This window comes from Eucalyptus grandis, chromosome 10, assembly GCF_016545825.1.
Source record: "Eucalyptus grandis isolate ANBG69807.140 chromosome 10, ASM1654582v1, whole genome shotgun sequence".
Classification (NCBI taxonomy): Eukaryota; Viridiplantae; Streptophyta; class Magnoliopsida; order Myrtales; family Myrtaceae; genus Eucalyptus; species Eucalyptus grandis.
Window position 1 is genome coordinate 13,146,844 of NC_052621.1, and position 13,828 is coordinate 13,160,671.

Below are 13,828 nucleotides of genomic sequence, written 5' to 3' on the forward strand. Positions count from 1 at the left end.
TTCATCGCTGAATTTGAAATTACTCCCCTCATTTTTTTCTTTGGACTAAAGAAATTTTACTCGCACGGTCTCTAGAAGTACTAGTTAGACATGCCGGTTCAAAACACTATGTGAAACACATGTCTAACTAGTAGGAAGAAAGTTTTTTTTTTTCCACGCTCATGGAAATATCCTCGAATTTTACGTTCAAGAGTTCAAATGAAAGAGTTATGCTCCCCATATTCATAACGTGTGCATAGCGTGAGCATCACCTATCAAATCAAGAAAATCAAGAAAGTCGTATAAAATCGCAACCGAAAATCTCGGGAATCAGGGTTTAGTTCCTTTTTTTCTTTTTATTTTAATTTTCCTTTTTTTAAAAAAAATATATATATATTTTGGGGGGTAGGGCATATCTCATAACTGTAAGGCTGCATATAAATAGGAGGAGGAAAGGTAGGGAGCCTCCCATGCAAAGAGCTCTTCTCTTCTCTTCTCTTCTCCTCTATCCTGTCTGCGTAGCTTTCACGTTCCGATCAGGATAAATCGTATTCTATCCTGTCTTCCTATTTCCTCTCCTGTCCCTTATATCCTTCTCATTCTCTTTCGCCCTCCTTCCCTCTCTATCTCTCCCTCTTCACCTGAGAGCTCTCTTCCGGAGGAAGATCCTCTCCGCGCCTCGGATTTCCCTTTGTCGAGAGCTTTCTGGGGTTGCTCCAGGGCATGGTGAGATCGCCGTTCTCATCCTTCTTCTGCTGCTGATGCTTTTGGATCTTCCTGTTTTTCTGACGTGTGCTTGTTTTCCCGTCTGAATGCAGGCGAATCAAGCTGCAGGCGTAAGCTTCCAAGAGGTCAGCCACCCCCCACCACCTCCTGAATTCTCCATCAGAAATTTCTTACATGGATCATGTTTTCTCTTCTCGTATGGTTGACTTAAAAGGTTGTTGTGGTTTATGTTTTGTTATTCTTTTTTACAGGAATATGTGGTGAATTCTAGAGGGTTGAAGCTCTTCACCTGCAGATGGGTTCCAAGGGGGGAAGCGAAAGCTTTGATCTTCATCTGCCACGGTTACGGCATGGAGTGCAGCATCACCATGAACAGTGAGCATATCTTTCTTTTTTTCTGGTTAACCTTCCCTATTTGTCTGTCTTTGTTCGGCACTGGTAGTTTGAGTCAGACGAATTAATGAATCGGGTCGATGTTCAGGCACGGCAATCCGGCTGGCAAAGGCGGGCTTCGCGGTGCACGGGATCGACTACGAAGGCCACGGGAAGTCGGAGGGGTTGCCGGGGTTCGTCAACAGCTTCGACGACATCGTGGATGACTGCTCCAATCACTTCACCAGCATCTGTGGTCAGTTTCTTCCTTCCCTCTCTCATTAAAGTGAAATTCCAAATTCTACATTCGAAATTCAACTATTCCTTCTTTGACTATTCTGGGGTTGACTTTTCTGATCTTGCTACGGTTTGCAGAGAAGAAAGAGAACAAGGGGAAGATGAGGTATCTGATGGGAGAGTCGATGGGAGGAGCGATGGTCCTCCTCCTGCACAGGAAGAAGCCGGACTTCTGGGACGGTGCTGTCCTGGTGGCCCCCATGTGTAAGGTGTGCCTCTCATTTCTCTGATTTCATTTCCAGAATTTTCCCAAGATTTTAGTCCTCTGGTATCTTGCGCATGGCGGGTCTCGGTTGGATTCAAGGCATCTGCTGTTTTCTCTTCTCATTTCTTGACCTCTCTCCCATCTCTTTCGCCGTTCCAGTTCTGACAAACGCAAGAGATGAACACAACAAAACCAATTATAAAGTACGAAAAAGGACAAACGGCACTGCTGACTTTCTGTCTGGGCTTTGTTGATCGGTTGACCGGTTCAGGGACGGTGTTCTTGCGAGGGTTAAACCCGCTTCTGTGCGAATTGTTGACATCCTTCGTTAACAAGCTCGACCATTTTAACCGACGAGGATGAGCATTCCAATGCGAATCCCCCCGATCAGTTCCTGGACGAGTTCTTGAGATGATGAAATGTTTAGGCCAGAACGAACCGGATTTAGGTTCCAGCTTCGCGTCCGCGAGATGTCTTTTTCAGGGCCTAGGCCATGGCTCACCTGTTGCTAGATCAGAAAAAGAGTCCCAACCTTTGACTTTTCCTGGTCTTGATGCTGCTTCTCCTCCAAGGCCTTTTTCTGTTTTTGGACGATGATGCTTCCATCTTTTTTTCTTTTTTTTTTTTGAGCAAAGGCGATGCTTCCATCTCAAACAACATCAATCTTCACTTTTTCAAGTATTATCCCCAGAAAAAAAAGTCAAAGGTTGGGACAGAGACAATCGAATAACGTAATGGCTGAGTGGGGTCTTGCTTGATTAGTTTAAGCCCTGGAAATTTCTTGGGAGATTTGAAGGGCGTCCAAGAAACTTTCGATCTAGAAGGAGTATTATTGGACTTTATATTACAGAATCATTTCATCTTCTCAACTGGGTTTTTCATTTTTTTTTTTTTTTTTTATATTCGGTTATCTGTTTGTTTATTCGAAATTATTTTCATTGAAATGGACAGAGCGAGAGCGTTAAATTAGGTTTTCCTTCTTCACCTTTTTCTACTTGCATGTCAACTATTTTAATCTATTTATTAGAAATTTAATGCAGAAGGGTTTTACATATTTTTCTTCTTCTCTTTTTGGGTTTCAGATTGCAGAGGACGTGAGACCTCATCCCCTGGTGATCACCATCCTAACCAAACTGTGCAGAATCATTCCGACGTGGAAAATAATACCGACCAATGACATAATCGACCTCGCCTTCAAAGAGCCCAGCGTCAGGGAGCAGGTCATATTTCATCTCCCCAATTTCTTTTTCCTTTTCCCAAAAAAAAAAGAAGTAGAAAATCCCCTGTTATATTCCAAGAATTAGATGGCCTCGGATATTATATAGTGATATTAATATTCTCCAGGCACATTTATTCGCAGGTAAGAGCAAACCCGTATTGCTATAAGGGACGGCCTCGCCTGAAAACTGGCCATGAACTACTGACCGTCAGCATGGAATTGGAGAAGCGGCTCGACGAGGTATACACATCATTCTCTCTCGAACTTCATCACGTCCCTTCTTGGGATTCCCGATGATAAAGAGCATTTGAGTCACCGATTTCTCCCCATGATTATGAGCAGGTTTCGTTGCCGTTCCTACTCCTGCATGGAGGGGAAGACAGAGTGACCGACAAGGCGGTGAGCCAGCTCCTCTATGAGGTGGCCTCGAGCACGGACAAGACGTTCAAGCTGTACCCCGGGATGTGGCACGGTCTGCTATATGGAGAGCCGCCCAGCAATATCGACATCGTGTTCGCCGACATCATCAGCTGGCTCGACGAGCGGACTGCTCTCGGGAACTCGAGGCTAGAGAGAGAGCAGAAAAATGCAGAGGACGACGGCACCACGAAGGCCAAATAGCGTGTGAAGATGGAGGATAATGATTTGATTTACAATGAAGAGAGATAACACAGTGCCCTTTCTCGATTATCCACGTCCTCCGTGATTGAGTTCAAGGGATAGAGCTATCTTTTTTCTTTTTCTTTTTTGGAAGTGATAGAGCTATTTGAGTGATCATATTGAATTGTATTTACTTTACGTTTTGTTCGCAAATAGTCCGGGCAATTTGTTTGCTGTACAGATTTACTATTCAAAGGGAAGAAAAATGTCCTGAATTATCTCTGACTGTGAGAACATCTGCGAGATAGCCAATGGAGCATCGAGATAAACCTAACCAAAAGAAATCATAAGGAAAACAAGAGGAAAAAAAAATAGCAATCCTTTCATGTCATCGACTTGTTAACAAAGATGCCCTAGTTAGGATAGACGCAGTTCGTTCGAATGCTCGAAAGAGAAGTGCTGGCATCATCTACAGGATTCTGATTTCATTTCTGGATCTCTTACAAAAGTTCCAACAAGCCTTTGCCAGTTATAACTTCATGTCGACTCAAAGATACAAGCATCTTTTTCAAGGAAGGGAACCTAAGCCAGAGGTCATAAATATTGCTACAGACAGAGAAGGGGAGAGAGTGAGAGAAGTACTACATCATCAGAAGTAAATCCAGATTCGCTAAGTAGCCCAGTTAACGGAAACGAGAGGTGTAAGAACAGGGAACTTCAAACTCTCCGAGCAATTTACCCTGTTCATACCCCGATGCTGTAGCATCCTTACACCCAAAGCCAATTCCCATGCATCTCGTGTCCAAGCGTAACATCCACATCGCACAAACCAATCCATGTGGAAGAACCTGGAATGTTGAGCTGAGCATACAACATTGACGCCACTAATTAGTATCATTGATCAATGGAATACAGCATGCAGAAAACACTTCCATAAGAGACACAAGCAAAAGAAAGTCTGTTAAGGGCAAAATAATCAACAGAAAAGCGTTCTAAAATCCCAACAGGAGGGAGCATGCCATTATAGCATGAGCTTTCACAAATCTTGAAAAGTGAAATCTTTGCTTCTCATATCTTAAATATGCAGTCCAGAGACAGGCAGTTGTACAAAGAAGAGGACAAAACAAACAGGCCAGTGGCGGCAAGTCGTGCAAAAGAAGAGGACCAAGACAGAAGGTTATGGCTGAATAAACATGTCCACACGCAAACAATACATCCATATAATTCCAAAAATATATAGCCCAGCAGGATGAGGATGCACCTTCAGGCTGACTATCCCATTTCTCAGATAATCTTGTTTCTCACTTCTTCCAATTTCTTTAGGATCTCCGCTGGTGTTCTATCCAATTCATCAGCTATTTTTCTTTGCAAATCCATAGGCAGGGTTGGAAACTGCTCGCATAAATCACCGTCGATCACGTCCTGAAAAAGGAACTCAATCTTTAGCAGCAGTCCACATCAAATAGTAAAGCTCACAACCATAGAATCCAATCTTAATAACTATACATTTAACAGTAAAATAACATCAGTCAGCACAAGTAGATATCACGATCACACTAACAAGACAAAGCTTCTTCATATGACATCTAAACATTTAGCAGTAAAGATATAGTGTTACTTTGGATCGGGTACGAGTATCTAATAAAGATACGTGTGTCTGACTTGCCTAACTCTAAACATCAAAGGAATGGAATTGCCTCAAACGGATCCAAAACTTGAACATGGGTATGGCATGGTGAGTTGTCTGGTAACTGGGGTCTTCTCTTTCTGACACATAATATAAAAACTTCCTTTGCAAGCTCAGATATTTCAGGCCCAAGTTAGTAAACCTGCCTAACTATGCCTCAAACGTGAATACTTGGGACACTCAACAAATACAACCAGATGAATCAATAACAACAGTCTGCCATATTGATGGACAAGTTTTTCGATGATTGGCAAGACGATAAAGTTCAGTCTTATGAAGAGAGAGAGAGAGAGAGAGGATCAAGAAAGTTTAAAATCACAACTGCAGCCATTTTCCAGATAAACCTTTCGAACAGCAGAAAAAATAAAAAGGAAAATTTATATAATGTATACTAGAATGGGCCCGCGCATTGCTGTGGAAAAATTGAATTCTCCGTGTAATTTTTTATTAAGCAAAAGAATTATTTTAATATAATTATTTTTCTTTAATATTGACTGAGTTTGTTGAATTCTACTTATCAATGATAAAAATGTAACACGTGTTGCTTATTTAAAATACATGTCTTCTCATGTTATGTGTTCTTGTAGATTATGTGTTGATATAGCACATTAAAATTTTAATTTTGCCAATTACAAATTAAAAATTTTAACTTTTCCAAGAAACTTGATAATATAATCCCAGTAGTTCTACCATCCTTATACTTTATAATATTGTATTGCATGTGATAATAAAATGAACTACCTATTACATCATTACAATAAAAAGATTAATGCATACAAACAAAACTAAATTAAAAATATCTAGAAGGAAATATGTCTTAGGACCACTAATTGCAAGAATAGGTAGCAGCACTCACCTTGACAGGAAAATAAGCAGATCTGTAAGCCATGTGATCTCTGCCACACAAGGGGGGGTATTCCTGCCTCAAATGCATCTCCAAGTGCGAGAAGAAGTCAACATCATCACGAGATGTAAATGGAAGTAACGCTCCTAAACTCCCCATTACTGTCCCGTAGATGACAGAATCTCCTCCACCAGGAATCAGGGATGCCTTCTGCAAGCAAGTGACTACATCACCTACATGAAACTGCACTATCTCTTCTACTTTATTCGGCGCTCCATTCAACTTCCCCTGTTCCCATTTTATCTTCCCACCGGTTGGATCCTCTTCAATCTCATCTGAGACATCCTGGGGTAAACGGACAAAATAAACATTGCCAAATTTGTCTGCTCCTGCCATAGTGTCAAAATCAATGTGGTGTGATGCCGTAACCCATCTTGGTACAGAATCATCAGCAAATACATATAGTTGGTTCTCATCTCGTCGGTACTTGCAATAATGGAAAGACTGCGAAAATGAAGAGTCAAACATATAGTCAGTTCCAAACATCTAGTCAGATGTGAGAGACGGGAAAATTATCTAAGATGACAACCCACACCACAAAACATGTCATGCGGACATTTCCAATAAACAAAAGACCGGCTATGAGAAGGAATTGCAGACAACATAAAATTTCTATCGCAGAAAAATCAGTCGAGGAATATACTACATACATGTGCAAACTACAGGGATATTATAGTTCTTTTGAATTAAAGAAAGATCAGCACAATTTGCTCTAAGACATACCTCTTGCATATCGCCCACGTAAATTCGATCACGGTAGGTTTGAATAGACACAATTGTGTTGGGAAACAACTTATTCTCACATTTTCTAAGCAATCTTTTTTTTCCCAAATCATAGAGCCTCAGGACTGAGCCTATCCCAGCAAGTAACCTTCCCTGGAACTGACATAAAGCTAGAGGAACACCTTCAACTTGCGTCTTGTGCAAAAGTTCAAGGGCTCTCCCATCATCCACAAACCTATAAATATGAATGAATCCAGAAGCCACACTTCTTTTTGGCCAGAACTGCAATCCTTTTGCCGTGCCGACAGCCAACAATGTTCCATACTCTTTCTCACGGAAGTTCACAGTGCATACACTATATGCAGCTTCATTGTCCTGAAGTTCCAACAGACAGGTTGTGTTAGATGTCTTTGGGTCAAGCACTCTGATGCAAGAAACCCACTTGTCAGACTCTGCCTTTGGATAACCGTACTGTTCATCAGACAGAGCATCATTCTTGTCCTCATCATCACCACCATTTTCCATCTGATCACCGTTGTTATTTCCATTTTCACCCATGTCAGCACCCTCAAAGAATTCCTTTTTCCCAGCTTCACGCTCTTCTGCAGTGAATGCCCCCTGATCACTTTCAATGATAATCAGGGATTTCTTTTTATGAAATACAAACTTTCTAGGAGTGTACCTCAAAGGAATTGCGGTCTCATTAAATGTTTCTCCCAACCTCTCAATAGTGAAAACCCTCAATGCATCCCCAGCCACAGCAACCACACCTTCAGCACATTGGTCAGATGAAAATGAAGCAGCAAATTCAAGAGCCTCATAAGAAAGAGGTGTCAAAAGAAAATGTCCCTGATGAATATAACCTAGCCATGGACGACTAGACAAGCAAAGCATAGCACGCCTGCCTCTGATGACAATAGAAAAGAGCTTTGGGGCTCTAAGCCCCAAAAATCTGGAGCGAGAGTCGGAAAGCTGACCAGTCACCATGTCAACGACTGTCCTAAACAGAACTCCATTACTTAAACCAGCATTGAGGAAAAGACTGGCAGGATGATCAGCACCATCCTCCCCACCAATTGATGCCTGGACTTCAAGAAAGAGAAGAGATTCTGGAGCTGCAGAAACACTCTGGACACTCAGAATCTGCAAGCAATCATCTGGATCCAAAGATAAGATCCGAACAGTGTTGTCATATGAACCGACTGCAAGAAAACGAGATCTTTGCCTTCCTTCTGGCACAGGAGCAATGTCCAAGCAAGCCACATCTCCAGACATTTCAAGCTTCTCCACCTCCATCAACTGACCAGTCAAATCCACCTCGAAGTATATAAGTTCACCTCCACTGAGAGCAATCACCACTTGTAGCCTGTTAGAACCAACCTTCACTATAGTCCTCTTGCCAGGAGTTCTCCATTCATTAATACGGCCATCTTCCCTGATATGTCTGATACCGCTGGGGTGAACTTGCATTAAAGAATCATCGCCGATGAGGGACACTGCAAGGGACGGTGTAGTGTCAAGAAATCCACTGTCACTTACTTCTTCGACTGTCTCGCCAATCGAAAGCACAAGAGTTGCATTTGCAAATGACACAACAATGTACGCATCAAACTCATCAATCGCATTCTTCTTCACAGTCCAAACAGCACTCGGTACACCAGGAAGCTGTGAAACAGCCATTTCACTAATGGCCAAACCCGGCCTCAGTATCCTCAAAGAAGATCGAGGACCCCGACCACACAATGTGAATATCTGAGGTGTTTCTTCCTCAAATAGGTTCTCTACTTTCATGTCCATTATGGGCATCAAGCTCTCAACCTGGTCAATCCTAACAAGATTTTTAAGGCCTCTAGGCTGAAAAAACACAGGCTGGAAACCTTCTTCAGTTTCCATTAGCGTAGCCGACGAAGCCTCCACATCAGCTTCTTCACCTATCGCCTGGAACTGATACAGAGCATGGTTTCCAAACTCAGATGCTGCAAACAGAAACCCTGATTTCAAAACGCACATCGAAGAAGTAACCGGAATCGTATCAAAATACTTGATCTTCAACTCCTGAACATGTTCGCCATCATGCTCCAACGTGGCCTTAAATATATCGCCATACTCCGTCTGCAAAAGGAAGAAAAACATAGACTTCTGCTTGTGCGTGGCAGCCGAGATGATCAGCACGCCACGTTCTGCCGGCAAATCAGCTCGTCTCGGAATGACCGCGCGGACATCCGGGTGACCCTGGTTCTTATAAATCACGAAATTTTCCGCACATACCAACACTCCGCTAGGCCCATCGCCTCCTCCAGGCACGGTAACGAGCATGTTAGCGCCGTTATCGACAGGCTCGGACCATTTCCTCGACACATGGTTAAGCCCCAAGTCGAGCTCATAGAACGTCAAGTGCTTCTGCGCCTCGCTCGCCGCCTGACCGGTCGAATCCTGGTCGGCCTCCAAGTAATCCAGCTCGATTGCAGCGAATATCGGGTTATCGAAGCCGCAGTCCACCCCGCAGATCGAGTACGTTATGGTGTGCGACTTGTGCGCCTCCAGGGGCGACGAGATCGTCAACCTAGCCGCCGTATCCCTGTTCAGGACGTAAACAAGCTTCTGCTTCTCGCAGGCCCCGATCATGACGGCCCTCCCCTTGGGATCGATGGCGAGGTACTGGCCCGGCACGATGCGGCGGCAGCCGGACTTGCCGAACGTCTCCTGGTGGACCTTGTCGAAGACGTTCTTCTCCCGGTTGAACTCGAGGATGACGATGCGGCCGGAATCGGAGCCGACGACGATGTAGTCCTTCTGGGCGCCGGTGAGGCGGAACTGGGCGAGGGAGCGGACGGCCCCGAAGATCTCGACGGAGAGGACGGTCTGGATCTTACCGCTGTCGTCGGGGCGGAGGAGGTCGAGGATCTTGCCGCGGGCGACGACGATCTCCTGGGACTTCCCGCCGGAGAAGTTGCCGTTGATGGCGCACACGATGCCGGTGGCCTTCTGCAGGGTGAGGTTGTAGAGGTACATGGCGAACCGCTTCGGAGGTCAGAGCTGCTGCTGCTGCTGCTGCAGCTAGAGAGAGAGAGAGAGAGAGAGAGAGAGAGAGAAGGAGCTTCAGGTGCTCGACATTTTCACTGGTTTTTTGCAGGGCGAGAGTTTTAGGGTTTTGCTCGACGGAGATTTTGGGGAGAAGAGAAGGAGCGCGAGGGAGAGGATTCGCATCTCGCGCCGCCTCGATCTTTGATCGGACGGCTGAGTTTAGGTCAAAACCGGGTTGACCGCGCCGGATCCGCTTTCGCCACCGTTCGATCGTGGGAAGGAGTTAGAAGAATTGAGGGGATTCACTCTTGCTTCTTGTAAACATGATCAATTCTTACTCTATTATAACCATTATTGATTTGGTGACAAAACTAGTTTGACTATAATGTTCCAATGGATGTTCAATTAATTACGTCGCGCTTCGAAATCACGTGATAAAGATTAGTCAGTTGATGGGCGCGATTTTGCTAACGTAAATGTGCCTAATTAAATCGATAATCCCATGAATGTCGAATGCATTTAGAAGTGATCATTGGACAAATTATACCCAAGCCCAAACTTAAGATGGGATTTAAACTTTTGCCCTTGCCTACCTATCCTATATATTTTATATGGAAATCTTTCGAGTAGGAAGGGATTAGACTTTCTCACTAAAATGCCCTTATCCAAATATGAAAAAAAAAAAAAAAAAAAAATATATATATATATATATATATATATATGCTTTTGGGCCCTTATGGTTTGGGCCGAGCTTGAGTGAGCCGTGGCCTGTTGGATCCATGATAAAATCTAATTCCACTATATGTAATAATGACATTATTATTATCTTGTCTAGTTTGACAAAAACATATTTCAGACCACTCTTATAAATAAATAAATAAAAGTGAATGGCTTTTAGATTTTATAATCCCAACTTTAACTCACAACCTCAAAGACAAACTTTCTCCATTTTCATTTTTAGACTCCTTATAAGAATTCTTTCGATTATTATAATCATCATAAATTTAGATCACATTTATTTTTGGGATTTGCTTGGTAGTTAGTAAATACTTTTATTCCCTTCATAAGTTATTGCTTTATCTTAATGCTAGTAAATTCATTGCAATATTGATCAATTACTTGCGATACTGATAAAATTTCAAAGGAGTTGCTAATTTACTATTTCATTTGAATTTAGAAAATTGATGATAGTATTGGTAATCTACTTACCACATCGGTAGTATTTAAAAACAGATGGTGATTTACTACTTCATTATCATGTAAGTATACTGAGTTCTTGATAATGTTTACGGTTTACATTTCAATTTAGTAAAATTTCAGAACAGTTGATAATTTACTATTTCATTAGAATTTTTGTAAACTCCAATTTTATTGGTAATTTCACTTGACACTGGTAAAATTGAAGGGGAGTTGGTAATTTATTTACGAGACTTGTAAAGTGTCAAAAGAGCTAGTAATTTCCTACTTCAATAGAATGATGGTAAATTTCTCATAGTGTTGGTAATTTATAATTGGTTTAACCGATGAGTGGGTTCTTGATCATACTTTTTTACCAGCACGATTGGAAAACTACCGGCCAAACTGAGATTCTACTGACACGAAAATTTTGTAAGAATCCAGTATGAATTATTGTATGTATACTAGATTGGGATTCCCTTGAGATACCCAGGATGAATTCAGATGTATAAAATATGCCTTTCATGGGAAGACCAGGAAAGGATGTGCCAGATCAAAATCTCAGTAACTAAACCGAAAAATAAGAATGATCAACTCCTGAGTCTTAAACTAGTTTTCCTACCTTTTTCGCTGATGATCCTATATTTATCTCACCACTCACTGAAGCTTTCTGGCCGCAAAATACATGGAATCTATTGGAGTGGGTGGAAACAAGAAGTGCCATTTTTCATGTAATAGAAGCAAGATGAAGGAAATTCTTGCCAGAACGATTCGTGTCACATGATTACATTAATCCCAATGCCAGAATTCAATAAGACCCAACTCTGCAAAAAGCTTCTGCTTTGTAATGTCCCCTCTCAATTATCTCAGATGACAGGGTTAGTTGATGGGAGATATCTTCATTTTTTTGGGGGGGTATGGTTTGGAAAGCTTCCTAACCAATACACTCTCTTCTGCTGCTGGAGAGGTTACTCAACAACTCCACTTCCATCAGCTCCATTCTGTGATTTGAGACATTCTGAAAGCTCTCTCTCTCTATATAATCCCCAATGACTCCCAATCAACATTCATCCACAGCAAAGAATTTCTTCACTTGCTTTCTTCTGAAGTACAATTTTCTGCTTCTGAACTCTTTACACATCAAAGAGATGACTGCTCTTTTGTTCACTTCCAAGGCCATCACTTGCCTTCTGCTCCTGACCATCGCCGTTGGATGTGCCCGCTCGGCAAGGACCCTCGATGAGGTCGGCCCGCAACCTCAGACCTTCACCAGTCTTCCTGGAGCCACCAATCCCGGCGGGTCACTTTTCCCCAACGTGGCTGGCCCCGCCAACACATTACCAGGCGGAGGAGTCCCCCTCGCCGCCCCTGCCACAGAAGATGAGAGCGCAGACGCTCCTCTCCCTGACGACGACACTGCCGGACCCGTCGCTGATGTGGCCCCTGCAGCCCCAGTTGCACCCGAAGCTGAAGCACCTAGCATTGTGGCACCAACTGGCACAATTCCGGCACCAGGTGGGGCCACCGCCGCGGCTACTAACCCTGCTGTGGCGGCAAATCCCGGTGCTGACCCTCAGTTATCCTTCTTTATGCATGACATATTGGGCGGATTGCACCCGTCGTCCAGAGTGGTGACGGGGATTATAGCCAATTCCGGCGACAATGCCCTCCCGTTCTCCAAGCCCAACAACAACATTTTCCCAATCAACGGCGGGGTCCCGTTGGTCAACGCCAACCTCAACGGACTGATCAACAACAATAACCTCCCTAGCCTCACTGGCCTCAACGGCGGGCAAGGGAGCACCATAATTCAGAACAGCGGCGACAACAACCAAGTCACAGGTGGCGACAACCAGCCGTTCATCACCGCCGGGCAGCTCCCTGCTGGGGCCACGCTTCAGCAGCTCATGTTTGGGACAATCACGGTGATCGACAACCAGTTGACTGAAGGGCACGAGTTGGGCTCCGCCGTACTTGGCCAGGCACAAGGATTCTATTTGTCTAGCTCCTTGGACGGGACCAGTCACACAATGGCAGCGACGGTGTTGTTGCACGGCAGCGACCACGAAATAGACGACACGATCAGTTTCTTTGGGGTCCACCGCACAGCTTCACCAGTGTCTGAGGTCGCGATTGTTGGCGGCACGGGAAAGTACGAGCACGCTAAAGGTTATGCCGCTGTAGAGACCCTTCCTCAGGAAAATCAGCACACAACAGATGGAGTGGACACCATTCTGCATTTCAACGTTTTCTTCTCTGAGTAGGACGCCTTGTGTCGTCTGTTGGCGTGGTGGCTTGTCCTTAGTGTGTTTGAATGTCTTGTTTTTTTTACATGCATCTAAATCAATGTTCTTATTTCAATGAAATTCAGATGATTTACTCTTCTTTTGCTTGAAAGGGAATATGATCTTTTAATCTAAATGACTGTCGCCCATTTCATCTTTAGTTATGCTCATCTGGTGGATAAAACTGATGTCAGGCTCTTGTTCATGATTAGACATGACTTAGCAAGCCCTTTCTGTTCAATTCCCAGGTTTTGCAAATGGAACTTTACCTGTGGCAATCAGTCCAGCTTCAAGCCAGGATAATGCCATCGAACTAGTTCATTATACAGGTCTCATAAGATCATAGATTGGAAGTGGAAATATGCCTTCTAAGAAGTCTCAAATCTGTTAAAAGATGCCTAACGACAACACTGACTTCTGTATGCAATGTTCATTCGCTTTATAAGTATGTGAACATTTTAAGTTTTCAAGTTGTTACAGTCCTTTGCTTTCTGTAAATAAATGGAAATCGCTAATTGTAGTTCAAGAGCTCACCTTAAACTGTAATCCGAATAGGTATTGTCCAATCACTCAAGTCATTTTACACATGCATATGAACAAGAACCAGAAATCCTAGCCTCCATAGTTAAAC

At 43.4% G+C, this 13,828-nt stretch overlaps 3 protein-coding genes across 3 annotated transcripts; 2 read left to right on the forward strand and 1 right to left on the reverse strand.

Annotated features, from left to right (window-relative positions):
- Positions 1 to 436: 436 nt before the first annotated feature.
- LOC104421850 (caffeoylshikimate esterase) lies at positions 437 to 3,676 on the forward strand. Its single transcript, XM_010033972.3, has 8 exons — positions 437 to 705; positions 798 to 830; positions 957 to 1,080; positions 1,187 to 1,333; positions 1,453 to 1,583; positions 2,662 to 2,799; positions 2,940 to 3,038; positions 3,141 to 3,676. The coding sequence occupies exons 1-8, from the start codon at positions 703 to 705 to the stop codon at positions 3,417 to 3,419; spliced, it is 954 nt and encodes a 317-aa protein (XP_010032274.1). The 5' UTR covers positions 437 to 702; the 3' UTR covers positions 3,420 to 3,676.
- A 181-nt stretch (positions 3,677 to 3,857) lies between these two features.
- On the reverse strand, positions 3,858 to 9,890 carry LOC104421851 (spliceosome-associated protein 130 A). Its single transcript, XM_010033973.3, has 4 exons — positions 6,713 to 9,890; positions 5,942 to 6,433; positions 4,660 to 4,820; positions 3,858 to 4,259 (listed from the first exon to the last, which is right to left on the reverse strand). The coding sequence occupies exons 1-3, from the start codon at positions 9,722 to 9,724 to the stop codon at positions 4,683 to 4,685; spliced, it is 3,642 nt and encodes a 1,213-aa protein (XP_010032275.1). The 5' UTR covers positions 9,725 to 9,890; the 3' UTR covers positions 3,858 to 4,259; positions 4,660 to 4,682.
- Positions 9,891 to 11,996: 2,106 nt separating this feature from the next.
- LOC104421853 (dirigent protein 24) lies at positions 11,997 to 13,297 on the forward strand. The gene has a single exon (XM_010033974.3). It carries the CDS (start codon positions 12,061 to 12,063, stop codon positions 13,174 to 13,176), a length of 1,116 nt encoding a protein of 371 aa, XP_010032276.2. The 5' UTR covers positions 11,997 to 12,060; the 3' UTR covers positions 13,177 to 13,297.
- Positions 13,298 to 13,828: the final 531 nt, after the last annotated feature.